This window comes from Meriones unguiculatus, chromosome 1, assembly GCF_030254825.1.
Source record: "Meriones unguiculatus strain TT.TT164.6M chromosome 1, Bangor_MerUng_6.1, whole genome shotgun sequence".
Taxonomy (NCBI): Eukaryota; Metazoa; Chordata; class Mammalia; order Rodentia; family Muridae; genus Meriones; species Meriones unguiculatus.
In genome coordinates this window covers 29239064-29265382 of record NC_083349.1, presented here as the reverse complement: position 1 = coordinate 29265382, position 26319 = coordinate 29239064, and the positions used below count along the sequence as shown (strand labels likewise).

The 26319-nt window shown below is 43.4% G+C and overlaps 1 protein-coding gene and 1 long non-coding RNA gene across 2 annotated transcripts; both read left to right on the top strand.

Annotated features, from left to right (window-relative positions):
- Positions 1–3502: 3502 nt before the first annotated feature.
- Ms4a8 (membrane spanning 4-domains A8) lies at positions 3503–15319 on the top strand. Its single transcript, XM_021636077.2, is given in 8 exon segments — positions 3503–3596; positions 3599–3614; positions 4835–5054; positions 8293–8415; positions 10707–10766; positions 11528–11665; positions 14169–14282; positions 14856–15319. Coding segments are annotated over 8 exon segments (921 nt in total). The 3' UTR covers positions 15012–15319.
- Positions 15320–22972: 7653 nt separating this feature from the next.
- Positions 22973–25128, top strand: LOC132656863 (uncharacterized). The gene is made up of 3 exons (XR_009594646.1): positions 22973–23028; positions 24403–24519; positions 24703–25128. It is a non-coding gene; the product is annotated as an uncharacterized LOC132656863 (long non-coding RNA).
- The last annotated feature ends 1191 nt before the right edge of the window (positions 25129–26319 follow it).

Below are 26319 nucleotides of genomic sequence, written 5' to 3'. Positions count from 1 at the left end.
ATGATTCCCTGCACTCTGCTGAAGATTTAGTTATGAGTCTTAATATCTGCTTTGATACACTGCTAGGTAGAGTCTTTCAGAGGCCCTCTGTGGTAGGCTCCTGTCCTGTTACTTGTTTTCTCCTACATCCAATGTCCATCCCATTTGTCTTTCTAAGTAAGGATTGAAGTGAAAATGGTCATTGAATCTGTAGATTGCCAAAAGCAATCCAATGCAATTCCCATCAAAATACCAACACAATTCTTTACAGACCTTGAAAGAAAAATTCTGAACTTCAAATGGAGAAACAAAAAACCCAGAATTTCCAAAACAATTCGGTACAACAACAGATCATCTGGAGGTATCTCCATCCCTGATCTCACACTGTACTACAAAGCAATAGTAATAAAAACTGCATGGTATTGGCATAGAAACAGAGTAGTGGATCAATGGAACCAAACAGAAGACCCAGAAATAAACCCACACACCTATGGAAACTTGATTTTTGATAAAGACACCAAAATCATTCAATGGAAAAAAGACAGCATCTTCAACAAATGGTGCTGGTCCAACTGGATGTCTATATGCAGAAAAATGAAAATGGATCCATATTTATCACCCTGCACAAAACTAAAGTCCAAGTGGATCAAAGACCTCAACATAAAACCAGACACATCAAATCGGTTAGAAGAAAAGGTGGGGAATACCCTAGAATTCATCTTCACAGGAGACTACTTCCTAAACAGAACACCAACAGCACAGGCTCTAAGATAAATAAATGGGACCTCATGAAACTGAAAAGCTTCTGTAAAGCAAAAGACACTGTCATCAAAACAAAACGACAGCCTACAGACTGGGAAAGGATCTTCACCAACCCTACATCTGACAGAGGGCTAATATCCAGTATATATAAAGAACTAAAGAAGTTGAAAAGCAACAAATCAAGTAACCCAATTGAAAAATGGGGTATGGAGCTAAACCATGCTCTTAGAAACAAAAAACCCAGAATCTCCAAAACGATCCTGTACAACAACAGATTATCTGGAGGTATCTCCATTCCTGATCTCAAGCTGTACTACAGGGCAACAGTAATAAAAACTGCATGGTATTGGCATAGAAACAGAAAGGAGGATCAATGGAACCGCATAGAAGACCCAGAAATAAATCCACACACCTATGAATACTCGATATTTGACAAAGAAGCCAAATCCATTCAATGGAAAAAAAGACAGCATCTTCAACAAATGGTGCTGGACCAACTGGATGTCTACATGCAGAAAAATGAAAATAGATCCATATTTATCACCCTGCACAAAACTAAAGTCAAAGTGGATCAAGGACCTCAACATAAAACCAGATACCCTAAATCAATTGGAAAAAAAAGTGGGTAACAGCCTAGAACTCATTGGCACAGGAGACAACTTCTTGAACAGAACACCAACAGCACAGGCTCTAAGAGCAACAATCAATAAATGGGACCTCATGAAACTGAAAAGTTTCTGTAAAGCAAAGGATACCGTCATCAAAACAAAACGACTGCCTACAGATTGGGAAAGAATCTTCACTAACCCTTTATCTGACAGAGGACTAATATCCAGTATATACAAAGAACTAAAGAAGCTGAAAAGCAGCAATCCAAGTAATGCAATTAAAAAATGGGGAACAGAGCTAAACAGAGAATTCTCGACAGAGGAATATCGAATGGCAGAGAAACACTTAAAGAAATGCTCATCCTCATTAGCCATCAGGGAAATGCAAATCAAAACGACCCTGAGATTTCACCTTACACCCATCAGAATGGCCAATATGAAAAACTCAAGCGATAACACATGCTGGAGAGGTTGTGGAGAAAGGGGAACCCTCCTCCACTGCTGGTGGGAATGTAAACTGGTACAACCACTCTGGAAAGCTATCTGGAGCTTTCTAAGACAAATAGGAATAGTGCTTCCTACAGACCCAGCTATACCACTGCTAGGTATATACCCAAAGTTTGTTCAAGTACACAAAAAGGACACTTGCTCAACCATGTTTATAGCAGCTCTATTTGTAATAGCCAGAACCTGGAAACAACCCAGATGTCCATCAACGGTGGAATGGGTACAGAAATTGTGGTATTTTTATACAATGGAATACTACTCAGCAATCAAAAAGGAGGAAATCATGAAATTTGCAGGCAAATGGTGGGATCTAGAAAAGATCATTCTGAGTGAAATATACCAGAAGGAGAAAGACAAACATGGGATATACTCACTTATATAGACCTATAAGATATGATAAACATAATGAAATCTATACACCTAAAAAAGATAATCAATTGAGCAGACATGGGGTAAGATGATCAATCCTCGTTTAGAAAGACAGATGGGATTGCATGGAACATATGACAGGAGTCTACTGAGCGCATCTGAAAGACTCTAACTAGCAGTGTTTTCAAAGCAAAGACTCATGACCAAACCTTTGGCAGAGTACAGGGAATCATAAGAAAGAAGGGGAGTTAGTCTGATGGGGAAAGGATAGGAGCTCCACAAGGACCAAATATATCTGGGCACAGGGTCTTTTCTGAGACTGACATTCAACCAAGGACCATGTATGGATATAACCTAGAACCTCCACTCAGATGTAGCCTGTGGTAGCTCAGTAACCAATTGGTTTCCCAAAGTGAGGGGAACAGGGACTATTTCTAACAGGAACTCAATGACTGGCTCTTTGGTCTCCCTACCCCCGAAGGGAGGAGCAGTCCTGTTAGGCCACAGAGGAGGGCTTTGCAGCCAGTCCTGAAGATACCTGATAAAACAGGATCAGATGAATGGGGAGGAGGTCCCCCCCATCAGTGGACTTGGAAAGGGGCACGGTGGAGATGAGGGAGGGAGGGAGGGACTGGGAGGGAATGAGGGATCGGGACACGACACGGCTGGGATACAGAGTTAATAAAATGATGTAACTGATTAAAAAAAAAAAAAAAAAAACATGTTCTTACCTCAACACCTACACTGAGATTCACAATCATCTGTAACAGCCCTAGGGGATCCAGTGCCCTCTTCTGGCCTTTGCAGTCAGTGCTCACGCATAGCAGACAAGCATACATAAAGACAAAACACTCACAGACTCAAAATAAAAGTAAATAAATCTTTAAAAATACAGACGGGGAGGTGAATGTAAGTTTCATTTTACCCATTTGGTTCCATCTTTTCTCATTGCAGCTCAGTGATTTCAAGCATCTAAGCACTCCAAATCCAATCAATCACTTCTCTTTGTGTTCTCCTGGGACCACTTATCTCTTTGTCATGAAATTGAGTCAACCTGTCCTCTATTTCAGTTCAGTACATCAGGCCCTGAACATCGAGATCATTCTTGTTTCCCAGAGCATCTCTCCATTCAGGCACCGTGAAACCCTTGACAGATTAAGCTTACTTAATTGCTTTAGTGATGAAAGCAGGAAGGAAATGTGGGTGCGGAAGCTCTAAGCAACTGCTGACCCAGCCCTCAACCAGGAAGAAGTGGAGAGGACTTTAGATTATTCTAAATGAATCACCCAACTGCACAGGGAACAGCCATTCTCTCGGAAGGTCAGTCGCCTGCAGCAGGGAGTTGGGAACAGGAGCAACAGAGAATTACCTGGCCACAGGCACAGTAAGGTGAGTAGACACCACCAAGTGTTTGTACTCATGGCTGGGGAATGGAGAGAAGGGGTTTGTGTCAAATGAGCCGTGGAGAATGTGAGTAGATGAAAGATGTTAAAAGAACATAGTGTATTCATTTTATTGTGTCTGCTCCAAAAAAACAAAATGAAAGAAGGAAATAACTTTTTAAAGGCAAACCAAGTCCTGATAACCTGAGTCTGATATCTGGGACCCACACGGTGGAAGGAGAGAATCAAGTCCTACCAGTTATCCTCTGACCTTCAAGTGTGTGACAAGGAACACACACACACATATACACACAAACTACACTGATTTCCCTTGAGCACAGTGAGCTTCATTTTTTTAAGTACATGGCACTGGAAAAGTCAAAGCTACTCTCCCACTCTCAGTTTCCTTTTCCAAAATCTAAGAGGATTGAACTCAGTGTTTTCCAAGAGTCCTTCCACTTGTGGAACTCCAGGATCAGATAGTTCTAATGCATGCAAACCAGGATCATAACTGTAGGCGGCAAGCTCTGCTAAAGAAGGTTTAACGTTGTCTCTCAGATGGAATTAACAAGTATGGGGGCTTGAATTGCTCAAGCAAAAGTCATTCTCACTTATCCTAAGGCGTTTAATGTTCTGTGTGTGTGTGCACATGTGTGCTCCTGCGTGCACACGTATGAGTGAGCAAGCACATCTGTGCTCATGTGTATGGAGGCCACAGGTCTATGCTGGGTGCCTTCCTCCCTTGCTCTCCATCTTGTCTTTCAGACTGGCACGAGCTGGCCTAGAGGGTGTGCCCCTCTTGCTGCAGCTCTGGACTCACAGGCACATTTGGCAAAAAAGACAATTAACTATGAAGTTGTTCATATTCTTACTAATTTTTGTTATTACACATCATTTACTTACTGTGTATGGCCACCCGTGTGCCACTAAATGTGTTTGGAAATTAGAGGACAAATTCTGAGAGTTGGTACTCTCTTTCCAGCATGTGAGTCTCAGGGTCCAAACCCAAGTCATCAGGCAACAAGTGCTTTACTTACTGAGTCCTCTCACTGGCCCTATACTTAGCTTTTTATAAAAGGTGCTGGACATCCAAACTCATATTCTAACGCTCATTGAGCAAGAAGCTACTGAGTGAGCAATCTCCCCAGCCTCCTGGAGTCATTTTAAAATGTAAACACAGTGTATAAGTGATGTGTTCCCATGGCATTTATTTTTTTTTTTCATCAGCATGAATTCAATTACTTCTCCAGGCCTCGTGGCCAACTCTGCATATGTGGTGGCTCCCCCTAACAGTTATCCTGCAGCCCCAGGAACCATGCCTCAGGTGCCTCTGTACACAACCAACCTGCCTCAAATCCATGTGGTTTCTGCTAATCCACCTGGTTTTGTGCCAGCTGTAACCTTGCTGCCTTCCCAGAAAGTCTTGAAAAAAGGCCAAGTCCTAGGGGTAAGTAAAAGTCTATTTGAACAATGCAGCCAGTCCTGATGACACCTGATGGGCTAGGGTCAGATGGAAGGGGAGGAGGACCTCCCCTATCAGTGGACTTGGAGAGAGGCATGGGATAAAATGAGGAAGGGAGAGTGGGATTGGGAAGAAATGAGGGAGGGAGCTACAGCTGGGATACAAAATGAATAAACTGTAATTAATATAAAAATAAAAATTTAATTAAAAAAAGTCCAGTTGGTGAGCCAGAGACCACACACTACAGAGAGAGGAAAGCAGAGACATGAGATAAACAAATAAGTCCAAATATAGGGCCAGGGAATAGGATAGTTCAGTTGGTAAAGTGTTTAGTGAAGTGTCTGCAAGCTGAGCGCCATCCCCAGAACCCACCTTACGTAAGCTGGCTGTGGAAACAGAAACATGAAAGCAAAAACGGGTAGATCCCTGCAGCAATCTGTCTAGCTAGCTTAGCTTACCTGGTGAGTTCTAGGCTAGCGAGGGACCCTGTCTCTAAAAATAACAACAACAAAGAAAATAAATGGTTCTTGTGGAATGATGATACCCAACATAGATGTTAGCCTTACCATACATGGCCTCACACATGCATACACACACAAATGCAGTATCCACACACCCATACTGATTCATGAACACACACACATATAAATACACATGCATGCACACATACACACAAATGCTTGCATGAATACATACATACAAAAAAAAAAAAGAATGAAAAGAAACTTTAAATAAACCAGGTGGTGCTGGCTTAGCCAAACCCAGGTCTGTTGACAATCTCTGCATCACAAGGAGCCTCAGCTTTGAAGTTTCTGATTTGGGTGTTTAGGAAAAAAAGAATAAACCAAAAAACAGTGTTCTTGAATGTAGAACCTTTTGCCTCTACACATTTGCTTCTGATAGTTTGGGAAGAAAGAAAGTCCAACAAGGACAAAGTTTCCCAAAGACGTAATGGAGCCCAGGGTTGCTGAATCAAGCCTTTGCCCAAAGCAGAAAGAAGGAAAGCAGGAGAGAGAAGCAGCAGTTCCTGAAAGGCTGGCCTGGAGAGTACAAGGGAGCCCATTTCATTGCATAGCCCTGAGCGACAAGCATTGACTGAGATTCAGACTGCCTATGTTCCAGTCCCAGCTCGTGCTCTAATCTTGTTTGGGGAATTGTAAAAAGAGACAACATATATATATATATATATATATATATATATATATATATATATATATATATATATTTTTTTTTTTTTAAAAAAAAAACAACCAATGGGCCATTTCTGAGACTTTATCCCCCAAATATACCAATATACACAAGAAATGTGTTCATATAAGCTTATTTGCTGCCTCGTTGCTTACAAAGACAGAAGGATGGAAGCAACCAAACTACTCCAGTTCTGTCTCTGTTGCTATGGTAAACACTCTGATGAAAAGCAACAGATGGGAGGAAGAAGTTTGTTTGGCTTAGCAAGGAAGTCCAAACAGAAATTTGAAGAGGTTACATCACATCCACAGTCAAGAGCAGCGGGAAGCAAACATATCTATGCTGCCTTCTTGCTCTCATATTGCTCTCTTCTATCCTATATAGTTCAGGACCCCCTTCTAGGAAATAGTGCTGGTCGCAATGGACTGGGTCTTCCTACATGGGTCAGAAATGGAGACAATCCCACTCAGGCATCCCCATGGTCCAACCTAATGTAGACAATTGTTCGTTAAGACTGTCTTCCTGGGTGGTTCTAGGTTGTGTCAAATTTATAGTTAAAACTAACCAGCGCACTATCCATCAGCTTAACCCTAGTCAAACCACTGTGTTGTGCTTATAACATAAAGAATGTTATGGAACTATGAAGAGAACAAGGAAGATCTTTGTGCAACGATTGGGTCTTGCTCCAACATATGTCATTAATGTACCACTAGTATGAACCTAAGTAAACAAAATAAATGTTTTTTATGTCACACCTGCAGGACACACACACACACACATGCACACAGGACAGTATCTGTATTAGCTTCTAATGGCTGCTATAATAAAGTACAATAAACTGATGGCCAAGAAGAGCAGAGATGCATTTTCTCACAGTGCTGGAGATCAGATAACCAAGATCAGAGTCCCACTGACGGCATGAAGGAATGATCTCTTCCAGATCTTCCTCCTACTTCCCAGTAGCTCCTTGTCTCGATGCATCATCACTTTTGTCCTCACATGGCTGTTCGTTTTATTCTGTCTCTTGGGGTAGGCCTTGGAGTCAGAGTTCTGGATTTTCATGACTTTTGTTTTTAAGTAATGGCTCTGGTCATATTGGACTGAGGCTCACCCTATCCCAGCATAACCTCCTCTTGAGCCATGACATCAGCAATATTCCTAAAGTCATAGTCAGAGAAACTAGAACATCGATACCTGAATTTGGTAGAGCAAGGAAGTATGGGTGAACCTATGACACAACAAAAGATGCAGGCAAAAAATAATTACACAGAGGGATGCTGCCCAGAAGGCTGTGTATGATCTAAAATACTAGCGGTCACCTCACCCCTCCCACCTCAGTGTTACAACTACACCCCGAGACTCCAGGATGCCCCTAGAAAATATTCTGACAAAGCTAGTGAGTGGAGAAGTAGCTACGTTAACAAAGTGTCTGCCACACTAACGTAAGGACCTGGGTTCGGACCTCAAGTAACCACGTAAAAACTAGGTATGACAGCACAAGCCTGTAATACCAGCCCTGGGGAGATGGAGACAAGAGGATCCCTGGAGAGTGCTGGCCAGCCATGTTAGCCTATTGGTGAGCTCCAGGTATGATGAACGCTCCTGTCTCAGAAAAAAAACAGGATGGGAAGCGACTAACGTCAATTTCTAGCTTCCACTCACACACACATACATGCACATATGCACCTATATGCACACATGCATGCATATAAACACACACACACACACACACACACGCAAAGAAAATTTAATGACCCAAGATATGCTCATGATGAAGCATTAAGTTAATAAGGTGCAGAGGCTCCGTTTCTATGTTACCAAGATACATGCTTGAAGAATAGTAGAAGGTTATACCAAGAGGTAAATGCTTGCTTTCTCCAGGGTGGGGTTATTACGGATAGCTTTAATTTTATTATTATGTTTCTCACATTATCTTTTAGACCAGGGAAACCAAATTAGTATTAAAATATAAAGGAAGTACAAAAATAAAGGCAAGATCAGAGGCAACGGCTTCAGCTTGTGGCTCTCCTCACAGGCCATCCAGATCCTGATTGGCCTGGTGCACATTGGCCTGGGCTCCATCATGTTCACCAACCTCTACAGCAATTTTGTACCTATCTCCCTCTACGGAGGTTTCCCCTTCTGGGGAGGCATCTGGGTGAGTAGCTCCAGTCCTGTGCTCAGGGCAGCCTCATCAAGCTGTTGGGAAATCTGGAGGTGTTTGCTCAAATGTCTTAGCTGGAGAAGGAGTTGGGAACAAAGTGCCATAGACTACGAAGCTCCCAGCTTCCAACTGTGTTCTCTCCCAGTTCGGAAAGCCAGACACCCAAGACCAGCTTGTCAGCTTGCAGTCTCCACTGAGGTCTCTCTTACCTTACAGTTGGCCATCTTCGCCTCGTGTCTTCCCTTTGTGCTAGTGCCTGTCTTGTTTCCTAACCTCTTTGTTGTCGCTTTAAATTAGCATACAAAGGAACGGGTTTATCACTGCACTTTCACTCACACTTTGTTCTTATTTGTCTTCTCGCTGGCACTCCCCTCCCTTGCTCCCCTGCTTCCCTCCCACTTGACCCCTTCCTTTCCTCAATACCTCCCTGGTTTGTTTGTTTGTTTGTTTGTTTGTTTAATTTCTATTCCTTAATAAAAATACCCTTACAAAACAACAAAGGGGGAGAAAGGGTTTGTTTTACTTTATAACTCCAGGCTACAGTGCTTTATTGCAGAGAAGTCAAGGTGGGGGGAACTTGAAAGAGCTAGTCACACCAGAGCCATAGTCAAGAGCAAAGAGAAATGAACGCATGCAGCTCACTTTCCGTGCTCGCTTGTGCTCAACTTGGTTTCTCGACTCTGACACAGTCAGGAACCCCTGCCTGAAGAACGGTGCTGCCCACAGTGACTTTTTGCTCCCCATATCAATTAACTTAAATTAAGTTAATCCTCCCCAGACACATCCACAGGTCAAACAGATGTAGACAAGCGCTCATTGAGACTGTCTTCCCAGATGATCTAGGGAATGTCAAGTTAACAATTCATCACACTTCTCTTCTGCTCTCATGTCACAGTGTATTCTGTCTTATGATCTCTTCTTGGCTTTCACACACACACACACACACACACACACACACACCACAATCTGCCTATGAGAAATTTAGATTTTTCTTTATTTCACTTAACATGATAATTTCTAGTTCATCCATCTTTATCGCTAACCTCCACTCATAAGAATGCTAACTGCTGGGCATAATAGAACACTCTGAAGGCAGAAACAGGAGGATCTCTGTGAGTTCAAGTCCAGTCAGGTCCATATATGGAGCTCCAGGCTAGCCAGGGCTACATATAAAACCCTGTCTATTGTCACAGTCTGAGGTTCTAGGGTTAGGTATTTGAAAATATAAAACTGGAGATCACGCATGACTAACACATTATATCTGGGGCAAAAGATTCCATAATTTTTGAAACATTAAAATTAAATGTTACATTAAAAAAAAAACTGGAGATCACAGATAAAGTTATAGCCCTACAAGGCTGTACCCACCAAAGACCAAGGTATTTCTTCCAGATCATCAACCCAGAAACAGCAGCATTTAACTCACAAAGAAAATGATACATGGCTTTTATTAGATTCTCAAGGTGATCTGTGACTACACAAAAATGTTAATCCTTCCTCCATGTCTGTTTATTGCCTTTGGACACTCTCATTCTTTTCCTGGTACTGTCCCAACACACACACACACACACACACACACACACACCCTACTCTGCCCCTCTCCAACTTCTTTTTTTTTTTTTCTCTGTTTTTCATCACCTACCTGTGACTCAAATACAAGTTTTCCCATAAATATCTACACTCCCAAATGACCTTAAAAGTCAACCAATGGCAACCTTTCCCAAACAATAATAATACAACAGACTGGCACATTGCAATCCCCAGTCTCATCAGCCTGCAGAACCATAAGAACACAGCAGAGTAGTCATACCTTTCCCTCTTCCCTCCAGAGCCCCACACCTCAGGAATCCTGAGATAAAACCTGGAAAGCAACAGATGGTGAACATGTGTAAATGAACAGTGGGAAATGGGCTAATGTCGATTGACCGCTCTGAACAAGACACAGTGAATGTGAGACATGAGTTATAACAATGATGCCTGAAAGGATATGAATGTTCACATTTTTTTTTCAGATGAGGAAATAAAGACTCGGAGAAGTTAAGTGACTCACCAGGTTTCAAACCAAATTTTAAAACCTATTCTGGTGAATCCTAAAATCCTGATTGTCCCAATACTGCCCTGTCCCTTGGCAAGTCTGCACACACAGTATCTACCATGCTAGATCTGGCATCTACATAAGTAATTCTGTATGCGGGAGAATGTATGCACTCTCAGAACCAGATTTCTAAGGAAGAGAGGGTATCCTGGTACCTACCTCTTGCTAAGTTCCCAATCTTGTGCACAAGTTTATCATTTCAGGATCTTTCTCGGTGTCAGCAGAAACTCAAGCCAATTCCCCTTGCCTGGTAAGTCACATTCCGAGGCTGTCTGTCTTAGCTGGAGACCTACAGTGTCACAGTGGAAAATATGACCAAAAGGCAACCCTTCCCTTACTCTTACACCACTAAGAACAGATATAGGGCACGCTCAGGAAGGCTAACTCTTGCATGCAGGCCACACACACAGGCGACTTATATAGGGAACGGACAATGGTGCCACCACTGTTGAGGTGTCAGAATGAGAAGAAAGCCAGCAGGAGAGAGGACTAGCTTGCTAAGGAGGCCTTCAATGGAGGAGAAACAAAGCTCCCGGTGCCAGAGACATACTACACAGAACAAGGAACTGCGCATGCCCACAGCATGTAGAGCAGGTGTCCAGCCATTCCTCGGGGGCGAAGCAAAGGCCCCAAACACCTGCTGTACCAACAAATCCGACCCACGTGGACAGAGCTTTTTGTGCCTCCCCAGAAATGGACCAACAGCTCTGCTTCCTTGATGAGCAGGTTGCCCAGGGTAACTGTCTCCTGGTCAACAGGAGTCTTACAATCAGAGGAGCTCTGTTAGAAAATATCCAGTAAGAGAAGTTTAACACACCTTTCTGTGCACAGTCCAGAATCATAAAGCGCTTCATACCGCCGAACTCTGACTTTTATAAATGGTTGCGACGGTAAAGCTTATGTGCCGTCTATGCTAACGCAGCACGGAAGGGGAAGGGGTGCTTTGTTGACCCTGCAGGTCTCAGCCTCCTCATCGTCCTTTCCCACCTTGACCCTGTGTGTCTTTCCCAGCTGAATGGCAGCGTGGGCTTGAACATCTTCAGCGCCATCTGTTCTGTAGTGGGCATCAGTCTCTTCATCGTGGACATCTGCCTCTCGGGAGCATATGCGTACCCCGGTGATTACCCCAACCAGTACAACTGGGGTACGGTAAGTGTCCTCAACCGAAGAGCTCTGCCTTCATTCCGCTAAGTTCAGACCATGCCAGAAAGGGCCTGGCAACCAAGCCTTTCCAGTGAGCACTGGAAGAAAAGGAAGTGCTCTAGGGAGTCAGGACAGGATTTAAAGTCCTCAGCTCCTGTTGCCTTTGTAAAATTGTACCTGCCTTGTAGCCATGAGGAAAAAAAATCAACATTTGAGCACAGGTAACAGTGCATTAGCAGCCCTCCATGGCCTCAGATTTCCTGCCTGCTATGTGGACTGGGGTTCAAAAAACATTTGTTTCTCCTTTGAAGACTTTTTGTTTAGTTTTTTTAGGTTACTATACAAAGCTCTGGGTTTCGTCGTGACACACACCTGTCACCCTCGTCAGCTGTTCCCTTTCTGTACTATCCCTTCCCACCCCCCAACCCCACTTAACCTCCACCTTCCATTGGTTCCCTCCCCCTAACACATACCAATAAGTCAAAGCTTCTGCTTTATTTCTATTTTCTTATTTTTAAAGATTTTTTTTATCCTGTGCATACAAGTGTTTTGCCTACATGTACATCTGTGTACTACATACATGCCTGGTTCCCATGGAGGTCAGAAGAGACCCTTGGATCTCCTGAGCCACCATGTGAGTGCTGGGAACTACACCCAGGCCATCAGCAAAAGCAGCCAGTGATAGCAAACACAAAACATCTTTCCATTCCCCACCTCCTCTATGATGTTTTCCTCCCTTCCCATGATCCCCCTTCTAATGTTGTGACCTACAACACGAACACACACACACACACACACACACACACACACTAAAGTCTGGGTTCCACATACAAGAGAAAGCATGCACCATTCATCTTGCTGAATCCTGCTTATTTCTCTTAACATAAGGACTTCTAGTTGCAGACATTTTCTTGCAAATGTCAGGATGTACACATGACCAGGACCTACAACAGCCCATCATAGGGGGAGGCTAGGACTGCCAGATCCGAACAAACTTTTTCTGCAGAGCCGGATGGGCTTTTGGGCTTTGTAGGACATACAATTCCCGTCACACGCAGCAGGTCTTTAGCATCCACAGAAAACAGTAAATTAACGATCATGGCTTAGACAACAACAGGATCAGCTCCAAAAACTGTCACTTTCTCACCTGTACTAGCAACCAGCACCATCTAGCAGAATATGGGCTGCATATATAATTTCAAATCCTCCTCTTGCCACATTAAAAATGCAACTCATTTTTTTTAATCATACACTCTTAAAAGAAGAAATGATGACTGAGGGAGGTCTGAACCTGTAGAGACAGGCTCTGATGCAGGCTTTGTCTGCTATAGTGGAGACTCAGATCCAGCTCTCAGTAGATGAGAGGGCCTAGGAAGAGTGATTAATGCACAGACAGCACCATAGAGACTTTGGGAATCGTTTAGGATCATGTAGCAGAATAGAGGGTCAGTCTTAGAGGTCTTGGGGGGAGGGAGGAGGCTGCAGTTCACTGCATAGAAATGTGGCAAAAGGAACGGAAAGGGCTTTACATTTCCAAGAAGGGAGGAAGAATTCTTACTAATGTGGGAAGATGTGGGAGAAATGAGGGCAGGGCCACATTCAGTTCAGGTATAAGAAGGGTCAGGGATATTTTCATTTCGAGTGGTAGCCCTTTGAAATCTAAGTTATGTTTTACACTAACAACACATCTCAGTTTGGGCCTCAGCAGCCACAGGGGACCATGATCCTGAGCTAAATAAATAGACAGCTTTGGACATGTTCTCTCAACCTACCAAAGGACCACAGCCTCACCCCCTTCTCCCTTCTACACTAATCATCCCCTCCATTTTCTTAGAGATTTTCTATCAGCACATAAGCACACTTTTGTTTTTTTCCATCTCATAAAGCAACTCCATCATTCAGTTGCTGGAGACAAAACTGGGGTAAGGAGAGTGTGGGAAGAAGGCAGGTGAATTTCCAAAGAAGAACTAACTATATTCTTCTCTCACACCACAGCTGGTTCCTTACGGAATCCAACTGGTTCTTCTGTGGAAATGCATCTAGAATCTGACCATGTTTTCCACTTTCTCCACCACAGAGCTGGCCCTTACCACTGCACCTCTCTCCTCAGTCACTGAAACAGCCTCTCCCTGCTCCTTCACCTGCCACCCACCCCCTGCTACCCTGGCCTTCTCAAAGTTCTCTTCAGCATGGCATCCAGCCTGATCCCTTTGACAAGAAAGGTTGTGTGTATTCTCTGCTCATCCCATTTTACTAAGAAATTACTCCTGATGCAACCATTTTCGGCATTTCCTTAACCACTGAATCTCTTTCCCATAAAGGGTATTGCAGTGGATGATAAAATAACAATTTTCCACCCACGCTTTAGCCCCACAAAGACCTGGAGGATGTTTGCCCCAATAAGGCTCAGGGAGTGAGACTTTGTCAAGGCCAGACAGATGGCCCACTGCATAGTCTCGTCAAACGCTTGGCCCAGCACTAAAACCCTCTAGATTTCTTCTGATTCCAGGGTACAGCCGTGGCTATTTCAAGTACACTGCTCATCTTCTGCCTCTTGGAGCTCAGCATTGCGAGTGTGTCTTCCCACTTTGGCTGCCAGGTGACCTGCTGTAACTACAACAATGTGAGTCCTGGGGCTCCTTTGTGGGTGGAAATACACTCCAAGATGATAGATCTTATTCCTGCTAAAGAGGAGGAAGTGAAAAAATACGTACAGGTCTTGGTGTTTGTCTCTAATTAGCCTTTATTACTGAGGTACCTTAGTCTACTGTCTGTTGTTATCACTAGGCTGGGTGCTTTATAAAATAAAGAGGTTTACTTGCCTCTCAGTTCTAGTATCTGGAGTATCTAAAGAGCATTGCTCCAGGGGACTCAGAGCAGGGGCTGTTTCTCTCTGAGTCATATAACACAGCAGAGAAGGAAAAAGAAGTGCCCCGGCTTAGAAAGGGTCAAGCATGTGAGCTACCCTTGCTTTATCATGGCATCCTGTGAAAACTAGCCTGCTCCCTGAGTCAAGCGTAGATCCATCCATGAAAGTGGTACCCACAGCCTGATCAACAGCCACCAGACCTCATCTCTTATGGGTTCCATCACCTCAGCAGCACCATGCTGGAGTGTTGGCTTCCAGCAACAAGCCTCTGGAGGACTACTCCAGCCTTAGTGCACTGTGGACCTACTGTGTGCCTTTGTTTTTCAGGCACCTGTGGTCATCCCAAATGTCTATGCAACAAGCACAGTGGTCTTCCCAGAACCATCAAACCCAATACCAAGTTATTCCAGTGGAGCTCAAGACCAAATAAATGAAGCTGAAGATTCTAGAAGAATCTTCCATGAGACATTCTCTCCTGCCTAGGCTCCTGTAAGCCAGGGTCTTCCTTTCCCGACAAACTAGGGGAAATGTCTTTCTTGTGGCTTATATTGTGGACTCCTGCTTCAGTTCACCCTGACAAATCCTACCGGCTCTCTAGGGAGACTGAAATGGAGTTAAACAACAATGTCCTGCCAGGACACACGCACCTGTACCACGGCCTTGGCCTACACACATCCATGGATTGCCTGCCTAGGGGAGGTCACAGGATGGAAAAATAGCTATTTCATCATCTGAACTTTTCTCTGTCCGTCATTCAATCATTTACTAAATCGAGCATCAGAAATGTCCAAGGCTCCATTTGTGGCAGATATGAACATGGTGGTAGTTCTTGACTTCATGGATAAGCAAACTGCTGGCCTCAGAAAGAGAGAAAAAAATTAAAACAAATCTGTTTTTGCTAATCCAGGGCAGTACGTAGGGGAAGAAAACACAGAAGAAACACAAAGACGGGCACGATTGATTCTGCCAGTGATACAACAAGAAGTGAGGGCAGTACAGCACAAGGCTGGCTGAGTGGCAGCATTTGGGTAGGCTGTTAAAGGGCAGTGAGAGCTTCCAGCTGTAGTGAGGAAGCATAGAATTTGTGAGACCGCTAGAGAGGGCCAGCCTCCAAAATTGCTAGTCAATTTGTATACTGGCACCCTGAGTTTTCTAAGCTAAATTTTAATATATGCATTAGGGGTATACAGATATCAGCCTACAAGACAAACTACGTAAAATCTGTTGCTTTGGTTTTTAGATGTCATGTATAAGAAACCAACAGGTAAGCTGGCGGGGGGGGTGGTTCAGTTTTCAACAAGGAGGAATGGAATCAGCGATATTGAGAGATCAATTGTCTAAATTATGAGTGAAGCAGTTTCCCAAACAGCACCCATCTTCCCTTATCTCCATACCCTGGCCCACAACTTCAGCAGCCTGCCCAGTTTTCCCAGCAGCACCTCCACCCCTTGTCTCCATATTCCAGCCCACAACTCTCTCAGAAGCCCACTGGTCTACCAGAAACCACACTGGCACTTAAAACCCCAGCACAAAACTCAAGTTCAAGTGCATCAAAGACTTCAACATAAAACCAGATACACTGAACTTGATAGAAAAGAAAGTGGGGAATAGACTTGAATAATTTGGAATGGGAGCCAACTTCCTGAGCAGAACACCAATGACACAGACACAGATAAACAATTAATAAATGGGACCTCATGAAACTGAAAAGCTTCTGTAAAACAAAAGACACTAGCAAAAGACAAAACCTAGAGAAAGGTAAATTATTTTCACCCACCCTACATCTGATAGAAGGATGATATCCTAAATGTATAAAGAACTCAAGAAGCTAGATATCAAAAAAACCAAATAATCCAACTTAAAAATGTGGTACAGATTTAAACAGAGAATCTCAAAAGAATCTCAAATGGCCAACAGGCACTTTAGAAAAGGTTCAACATCCTCAGCCATTAAGGAAATGCAAATCAAAACCACTCTGAAGTTCCATCTTATACCTGTCAGAATAGCTAAGATCAAAAATATAAGTGACAGTTCATGCTGTCAAAGAAATGGAGCAAGGGGAACACTCTTCCATTGATGGTGGGTGTATGAACTTGTATAGCCATTATGGAAATGAGTTTCTCAGAAAATTGGAAATTGATCTACCTCAAGACCCAGTATTCATATGTGTGTAGCAGCTTTATTCGTGATATCCAGAAACTGAAACAACCTAGATGTCCCTCAACTCAAGAATAGATAAAGAAAATGTGGTACATTTACACAATGAGTATTACTCAGCTGTTAAAAAAAAATAGCATCATGAAATGTTCAGGCAAATGGATGCAACTAGAAAAAATCATTCTGAGTGAAGTAACCCAGACCCAGAACAACAAATATGGTATGTACTCACTTGTAAGGGAATACTAGCTGTAAAGTAAAGGATAATCATGCTGCAATCCACAGACCCAGAGAGGCTGAGTAACAGGAGGGCTCAAAGGGGCACACATGGATCTCCCTAGGAAGGGAAAATAGAATAGATGTTGTGGGGTGGATGGGACAGGAACAGGAGGGATCAGGTCAGAGGAGGTCAGATGGAGAGAGAGAGTACTGGAGAGACACCCAGAACTGGAGAGCATCTCGGGGACAGCTATAAACCTAGTGCAATGAAAACTCCCAGGAATATATGAGAATGACCCTGGTTAAGAATCCTAGTAATGGTGGCTATGGAGCCTAAACCAGCCACCTCCTATAACTAGGCAAGAATTTCAGGAGAGGGACTAGGACACCAACCTACCAATTGTCCTCCTTGAAAGATGTGCTGGAAAAAGGTAGTACAAAAAAAAAAAACATGGCCGTGGTCAACCATTGACTGTTCCAGCTTGAGACTATGAGAGGGAGCACATCCCTGAGACTGCCAGAAGGGCCAAAAACCAGAGGTTGGGTAGCCCGTAGACCTAAGATAGAACTGAAGATGACTGGCAAAAACAAAAGCAAGCAAACAAACAAAAACAAGCCAATAAAATGATTCCTAATGATACTCTCCTAGACTCATAGACAGCAGCCTAGCATAATCCTCATCAGAGAGGCTTCATCTAGAAACTGATAGAAACAGATGCAAAGACTCACAGCCAAACATTAGGCAGAGCTCAGGGGAATCCTGCAGAAGTGGGGGGAGGAAGCAGCCAGAGAAGTGAAGGACAACACCACAGAAAACCCACAGAATCAACTAACCTGGACCCATAGGAGCTCACAGAGCTTGAACAGACAATCAGAAAACCTGCATGGGTCTGATCTGGGTCCTCTGCTTAGAAGTTATGGTTGCGTACCTTGGTCTTCTTGTGGGACTCGTAACAGTGAGAGTGGGGGTTGTCCCTTTTTCTCCTACTGGGTTGCCTTGTCCAGTTTTAATATGAGGGAAGGTGCCCAGTCTTATTGCAACTTGATATGCCATGTTTGGTTGATACCCCGGGGAGACCTGCCCTTCTCTGAAGGAATAAAAGTGGATGGGAAGAGAGGGAGGGTGGAAGAGAAACTGCAGGACAGATGTTAATCTTTAGAAATTGCTAGTGGATTGAGGTACCACAGCATCTGCTGGGTAGGAACCGAGGGTAACACTAAATATGCAGCAGCCTGCAGGACACCCCTAGAGTAAAGAAGGTTCTGTCCCAAAATGGCGTCAGTGCTAAGGTTGAGAAATGAGCCTTATTTTTTGAGGATAAAATCTTGAGAGAAAAAAAAACACACACAAAATAATTATCTCAAAGGGCTTTGAAAGCCTAGTTCTTCCAAACACACAAGTGTACAGAACCAGGTTTTCTTTATATTCCTGAGCCAAAAACAAACCATTAAAACGGTTGAGCCAGACATGAACAACGTGCACAAACCTTATGAGGTTCAGAGTGTACAACCTTACAGTGTGTCATCAGGCACCTGAGAAAAGCAATAAGCTGGAAACTCACCCCCATCCACCTAAGGCAAGTACAGAGAAGTTCACTCAAGGGCCACGTCCACACCTACAGCCAAAGGCACCCTGCTGTCTGAAGACACAAAGAAGGTATTAGGCAAACAGGTCGTGCCAAGCTTCCCTGTTAATCACCTTAGATCACCCTTTTAAATTTTTTTCAGATGTTATTTATTTTCTTTTATGTGTATGGGGTGTTTTGCCTTCAATTCAGTGCCTTAGATCAAGAGGGCATTAGATCCCTGAGAACTGAGGTTACAGCTGGTTATGAGGCACCAAGTGGACACTGGGAATTGAACCTGGGTCCTGTGGAAGAGCAGCCAACGCTCTTATCCACTGAGCCATCTCTCCAGCTTCCAGATCATCACGTTTTTAAATCCAGTTCATGACTATCCACATTTATAATAAACCAACCACAGAATCACCCACATTTACTCACATCGTATTGTCTTTGACTTCCTACAAAAGTCAAGGGAAAAATCATAGTGAATACACGCATATGCTTTTCTCTTGTTCTTTTGTTCAGAGGCTTCACTCATGAACCTAGTGTTGAAAGATGCAAAGATATTTCTCCTCTCCCACAATTGCTAAAAAAAAAAAAAAAAAAAAAAAAAAAAACTATTCTCTTCTTAGTAAATTTTTATTTTGGAAAATAGTTATTTTACATTAAAGACACTTATCTGTGCTGACATGAAATGTACAGTTTAAATTTAACAACCAACAAATACCTCTTAGACGTCTCTGCTTTTGAAGAGTTTAAGTTAGCCTGGGTATGGTTAGCCAGAGTGTAACTCCATTTTTAAAACAAAGAGCCGTCTTGGCTGGGAGCTGAATTCAGGTACCAGGAAATATCACAGAATGTACACTTGGCAGAAAACAAAGTTAACTCTCCTAGCAACAGCTTCCAGGAAATATTACAGAATAAATGCTTCATAGAAAATAGAGACAATCTCCCTGGCAATAATCAATGAGAATCGGTTGGGGATCGGGTGTGAAAATTCTCCCCAATGTTTCAGATATAGTTTAGAAGACTAGCAATTGTAATCATGGGCCTTAGGCAATTGCGATTATGTGCCTCAGAGAGGCATATGCCTTAGGCAACTGTGCCTTAGAGAAAGACACCTCGCCCCTCTAACTTTTACATCAAGGCACATGCCTCCCCTGTTTGCTGTCATAAAAACATGTGCCCCTCCCCCCCCCCGCTTTCTGTCATGGAAAACCCCTGATCACCAGACTTTCCCTTTAAAAACTGCTCACTCAGGGCTCAGGGTCCCACTTCTCTACTGCTGCGTCAGTGAGACTTGGGCCCAGAGTTCGATTGCTCTCGTAATAAAGCTCTCTTGCTATTGCATCAAGTGGTTTCCTGGTGGTCTCTGAGGGTCCTGTGAACCTGGCATTACATTTTCATTTATCAAGTGGTAAACATCAACAAATGAAATCCCTGGAAGCTTCTCACAGTCTTTAATTGATTTCCTCCAAGCTCAAAGGTGCCCGGAATGCCTAGAGTTAGAATGTGCTGTGTTATCCCTATCTCAAGGCCCTGTGAGAGTCTCCAGCATGCAAAGAACAGGTCTTCCTTCTAAAACTCCTCCATCCTCCTTCCACCTGCGCAGTGTGAAGTCATGGTCCTCCTGTCAGACTCAGCAGCTCCTACGTAAATCGCACCTGATTCAGTCATCTGCTCACCCTTACACAGTCACCAAGTACCTGCCATGCATGGGTATATGAACTTATATAGCCAAAATGGAAATGAGTACGGCAGTTTCTCAGAAAATTGGAAATTGATCTACCTCAAGACCCAGTACTCATATGCGTGTAGCAGCTTTATTCGTGATATCCAGAAACTGAAACAACCTAGATGTCCCTCAACTCAAGAATAGATAATACTTCATTTACACAATGAAGTATTACTCAGCTGTTAAAAAAAATAGTATCATGAAATGTTCAGGCAAATGGATGCAACTAGAAAAAAATCATTCTGAGTGAAATAACCCAGACCCAGAACAACAAATATGGTATGTACTCACTTGTAAGGGAATACTAGCTGTAAAGTAAAGGATAATCATGCTGCAATCCACAGACCCAGAGAGGCTAAGTAACAGGAGCATACATGGATCAAAGGGGCACACATGGATCTCCCTAGGAAGGGGAAATAGAATAGATGTTGTGGGGTGGATGGCACAAGAACAGGAGGGATCAGGTCAGAGGAGGATGGAGAGAGAGAGTACTGGAGAGACACCCAGAACTGGAGAGCATCTCGGGGACAGCTATAAACCTAGTGCAATGAAAACTCCCAGGAATATATGAGAATGACCCTGGCTAAGACTCCTAGTAATGGTGGCTATGGAGCCTAAACCAGCCACCTCCTATAACCAGGCAAGAATTTTGTCCTCCTTGTGCTGGAATAAAGGTAATACAAAAAAAAAAAAAAAAAAAAAAAAAGGCAGTAGTCAACCATTGACTGTTCCAGCTGGAGACCCATGCTATGAGAGGGAGCACATCCCTGAGACTGCCAGGAGGGCCAAACACAGAGGCTGGGTAGCCCTTAGACAGGGACCCGCCTCCTCTAACAAGGACATACCTCCTAATCCTTCCCAAACATCTCCACAAACAAGGGACAAAGCATTCAAATTTACAAGCCTATGGAGGTCATTCTTATCCAAATCACCACACCCTGTGAACAGCTATGCTTTGCTGGGTAAAATTTTAGAAAAATCATGAAGGAAATCTCCAAAGTCAAATAAAAAAAAATAGAGATATCAATTTCTAATTACTAAAAAATTCATCTGTGAATAAATAAAAAACAGAATAACTATTTGAGACACACTTGCACAGCCCAGGACATTGGGAATAAAGATATTTTTATAAGAACAGAGAAAGCTATCCTAGTTCTAGTGGAAACAAAAGACCACTCGACTTTAATAATTTCCTCATGCTAGTGAGTTCAAAGAAGCAGGGACAAATAGTATGCAAATCTGCTCTTGTCATGGTGGCCCCAGCGCCTTGATTAGCCACTAGGAAAATGAATTCCGCTAAGCACTGCACTCAGGGTCAGCCGCTTTGGACCCAGAGAAGAGCATGTCTGATTGCATGCGGGTTGATACCCCAGGTCCCGCCTCTGAGAAAAAGGTATCGGACGGGTCTGATGCTCTTTGGGTGGATGACACCTAAATGAACATCGGTACAAAGTCCCAATTTATTTCTAATATCAGAGATCAGACCTCTACTCTTGCATGATGCGTCTAAAACAAAAAGGGGGAACTGTAGAGAGCTGTGGAATGCTATGCCTTAAAGATTGACTGGTCTCCACCTTCCACCTTCCCGATGGTGAGTGCTCTCTATCACAAACAATTCCACATTTGGCTAAGGCTGAGGATCTGGCTTGCTTCCATGTATGTGGACCTATCTGCATTGCCCACGTGGCACGCTGGGATTGGCTACCCAGAGGCTATTTAAGCTGTGGGCTGGCTTTCCCCAGGGTCAGATGATTGTTCAAGGTCCCTGAATAAACTGCATTGAAAAATAAAAAAATTAAAAAATTAAAAAAAAAAAAAAAAAAAGACAGAGCAGGGTGTTTCAGGGATTCCTAGAACAGGAGGCTGTGGTCCGGGGTTTCTCCTCCATACCCCTAGGGAGGTAAAAACCTGAGACAAGCTGCAAAATTCCCCACATCAAAGTTGGCGTGCTGATAACATCTGCAGGTAGTTAGGAACCTGAAAAATCCTGGGAGGGTCAACAGACCCCATCAATCCCAATCTAACAAGTCAACTGGATGTGCCAGCAATGACGGCTTCCCTGTCGCTAAATGACAAGAATTTTCATAGACACTCTTTGAGCCAACTAGGGCCATGATAGCAGAGCGACACAAACAAGCTAGGTGTATTAAATGTATTGTCCCTTGGTTCTGGAGGCAGGAAGTCTGGGCTCAGGGTGCTAGCAAGGCTGGGTCCTTCTGAAGATTCTGAGGAGAGTCTCCTCCAGGCTTCTCCTCTCCTCTGACTTCTGGAAGCATCCAGTATGTCTCAGTGTTACTCTGATTCCTGCATGTCTAAACACTGTGCCTTCCTGTGCTTACATTGGCTGACTCTTTAGCCTACAACCCACAACAAAAGCGCAGGTGATGCACACCTGAGTAAAACCTTATACAACCTGAAGCCACACCCTAGAAAGCCCTAAGGAACATCCATTGGCCCATGCACTCACATCACTTTTCCAATAAATCAGCATTTGCTTTAAGGCATTGAAATATCATGTCTGCTTATTTCCATAGCCCAAGATGAAGCACTTGTCTCAGGCAGTACTGTACTGTTCTTCAAGCAAGGAATTTCCCAAGTTGGAAAAAGCTGCTTGAGGGTGTGTTTGGGGATTTTTCTGTTTGCTTGTAGGATAGGCCAACTAACTTGCATTGGGATTTTTTGTTTGTTTCTTTGTTTTTGTCCATTCCTGCTTAGCAAGTAATTGTTCCAAAGCAGTTCATACAGAAAGTGAAACTGACATTCTCAACTATAAAAAGCCTAAGGACTAGCAACATTCTGGCCAACAATCTGCAAGATGTCTGTGGTAAGAACCTCTTGGTCTATAATGGGAACTCTACAGTGGGTGAGCTGGCCCAGCACAGCTTACTGGGGAGAGTGAATGTCACCTTACATTTTGAAAAGCTTATACAAAGTTTGTTATTATTTCTGAATCTGTTTTTCCAGGGAAATGGAGTTCTTTCGGGGTGGGTATCTCCTGTCTGAGTCCAAGCCTGGGATGCAGGGAGGACACAGCATTAGGTTGGTGTATATAGGACCTGATCTCACAAGTGCTGTGGGAGATCCACACACATGCCCATTTCTGGAGAGAACTGAGCAAAGGATTTAAACCTAGTTCCTCCTGGCTCCTCCTAAATCTGTGCTCCTTGGGAATGACTACACTGACCCTTTTCTCAATCCAAAGAGAGGCCTCAGTTCCTCCCCCTTTTAAAATGTCTGTCCTAGCCCAGCAGACTTTGTAATGATCTAGCTTTCTCTAGATGTCCAGAGCTATGGCAGAGGTGTGTATTCGGACCAGAAAGGCATCCTGTATATAGCTGGAATCTTCCTCTCCCGCAGAAGACATTTGGCACAGGCCTTGCTCTCTCCATGTTAGCATTGTTTCCCCCAGGTTGCTCATGGCACCTTTAACCATCTCATTTTTCTGTCTGCTTGTCCACAGCCTCACATCCCACTCACTCTTACCCAGAGAAGCCTCTCTGTTTCACTCCAGACTGTGACTAAGGTTGTCAGGATCAATGTTTAGGCTCTAACAATCCAGGTGCAGCTACCAGTCCTCGATAGACCAATTAAACAAATAAGTAATAGTGGAAGTTAGAAAAGATGTATTCGTTGTAACCTAACTGAAAAGCAGAGCGAATGGGTCCAGTGATTTGGCCCCACCCAGGTTTATTTCTCCCTTCCCAACATGAAGATTTGGTTTAAAGAGAGAGCCAGAGGTATGCATTGCTAAGCATTTTTAGAATCAAATTGTGACCCTACCCATCATTGCTGTCTCTGCTCCAATCCCTTCTGCAAGGCAGTCTTCACAAGTTGTTGGACTGCGGGCAATCTTTTTCAGGATAGTAACAGGCTCTTAGCCTCCTCTCTTCTCTCTCCCTCTCCCTCTCCCCCCCCCAAGACTACACCCTCAGGGCTTCCTCTCTCTACCTGGGCAACCTGCCAAGGTGCTTGCCTCAGTAATGCTTTCCCTTCATTACAGAGGCACTGACTATAAGTAACAATTTTTTTTTCATCTACCCTGGAGCCTCTCAAAGACCCAGAGAGACCTTTTACCTACAGACCTAAGAGAGAATGCGGGAGTTCGCAAAGCCATAGAAGTGGCCCATTGCAAATCCACAGTTCAAGCTCAGACACTTGGGATCAGCATTCATGTCCTCTCCACTCACTCTGCTTCCAGATCACGGAGATGATTGCCATTGGTGGGCTGCTCATCGTCTGCCTGGTGCAAAGTTGCCTTGCACAAAGGTCTTCTGAGAATACAATTTCATTTGCACTCTGCCATAAAACCACATATGTAAGTCCTAGGGTTCTCTGCTGGATGGAAAAACGCCCCCTGAGAGGGTGGGTCTGCAGAAGAGACTTCTTGTTTCCAGCCCCCTGCCCAGAGGCAGGAGGAATCACACAACCTTTGAATCTTACAGTTTGCAAATCCTTCTTGGCTCTTTGTCACTAAGACTCACTGTACCTGTGTTCCTAGGTACATAACTTCCAGTCCCAAGACGTCATGGCAAGAACACTGAACAACTCAAGTGGACAAAGCCAGCCAACTGGTCATTCCAGAAAGATCCAGGCTTTCTTTCTTTTTCTTTTTCTTTTTTTTCTTTTTGTAATTATAATTTATTCCATTTGGAACCCAGCTGTGGACCACTCCCTCATTCCCTCCTAATCCCACCCTCCCTCCTTCATCTCCTCCCATGTCCTTTCCCTGTCCACTGATAGTGGAGGACCTCCTCCCCTTCCATCTGGGATACCTCACTCAGGATGATCTTTTCTAGTTCTCACCATTTGCCTGCAAATTTCATGATTTCCTTGTTTTTAATTGCTGAGTAGTATTCCATTGTGTAAATGTACCACAGTTTCTGTATCCAATCCTCAGTTGAGGGACATCTGGGTTGTTTCCTGATTCTGGCTATTATGAATAAAGCTGCTACGAACATGGATGAGCAAATGCCCTTGTTGTATACTTGAGAATCTTTTGGGTATATGCCTAGGTATAGCTGGATCTTGAGGAAGCACTATTCCTAATTGTCTGAGAAAGCACCAGATTGATTTCCAAAGTGGTTTTACAAGTTTACATTCCCACTGGCACTGAAGGAGGATTCCCCTTTCTCCACATTCTCTCCAGCATGTGTTGTCACTTGAGTTTTTGATCTTAATCATTCTGATGGGTGTAAGGTAAAATCCCAGGGTCTTTTTGATATGCATTTCCCTGATGATTAAGAATGTTGAGCATTTAAGTGTTTCTCTGCCATTCAATATTCCTCTGTTGAAAATTCTATTTAGCTCTGTACCCCATTTTTAATTGGATAACTTGATTTGTTGTTGTTTAACTTCTTGAGTTTTTTATATATTCTGGATATTATCCCTCTGTCATTTTGTTCTGACGACAGTGTTCTTTGCTTTACAGAAACTTCAGTTTCATGAGGTCCCATTTATTGATTGTTGCTCTTAGAGCCTGTGCTGTTGGTGTTCTGTTCAGGAAGTTGTCTCCTGTGCCAATTCTAAGCACTTCTCCACTTTTTCTTCTAACAGGTTTAGTTGTTTGGTTTTATGTTGAGGTCTTTGATCCACTTGGACTTTAGTTTTGTGAAGGGTGATAAGTATGGATCTATTTGTATTTTTCTACATGTGGACATCCAGTTAGCCCAGCACCATTTGTTGAAGATGCTATCTTTTTTCCATTGTATGGTTTTGGCATCTTTGTCAAAGATCAGGTGTCCATAGGTGTGTGGGTTTATTTCTGGGTCTTCTATTTGATTCCGTTGATCCACCAGCCTGTTCCTACGCCAGTACCATGCAGTTTTTATTACTGTTGCTCTATAGTACAGCTTAAAATCAGGGATGGAGATACCTCCAGAAGATCTCTCATTGTAGAGGATTGTTTTAGCAATTTTGGGTTTCTTGTTATTCCATATGAAGTTGAGAATTTTTCTTTCAAGTTCTGTAAAGAATTGTCTTGGTAACCTGATGGGAATTGAATCTGTAGATTGCTTTTGGTAAAATGGCCATATTTACTATGTGAATCCTCCCTGACTATGGGAGATCTTTCCATCTTCTGATATCTTCTTCTAATTCTTTCTTCAGAGACTTGAAG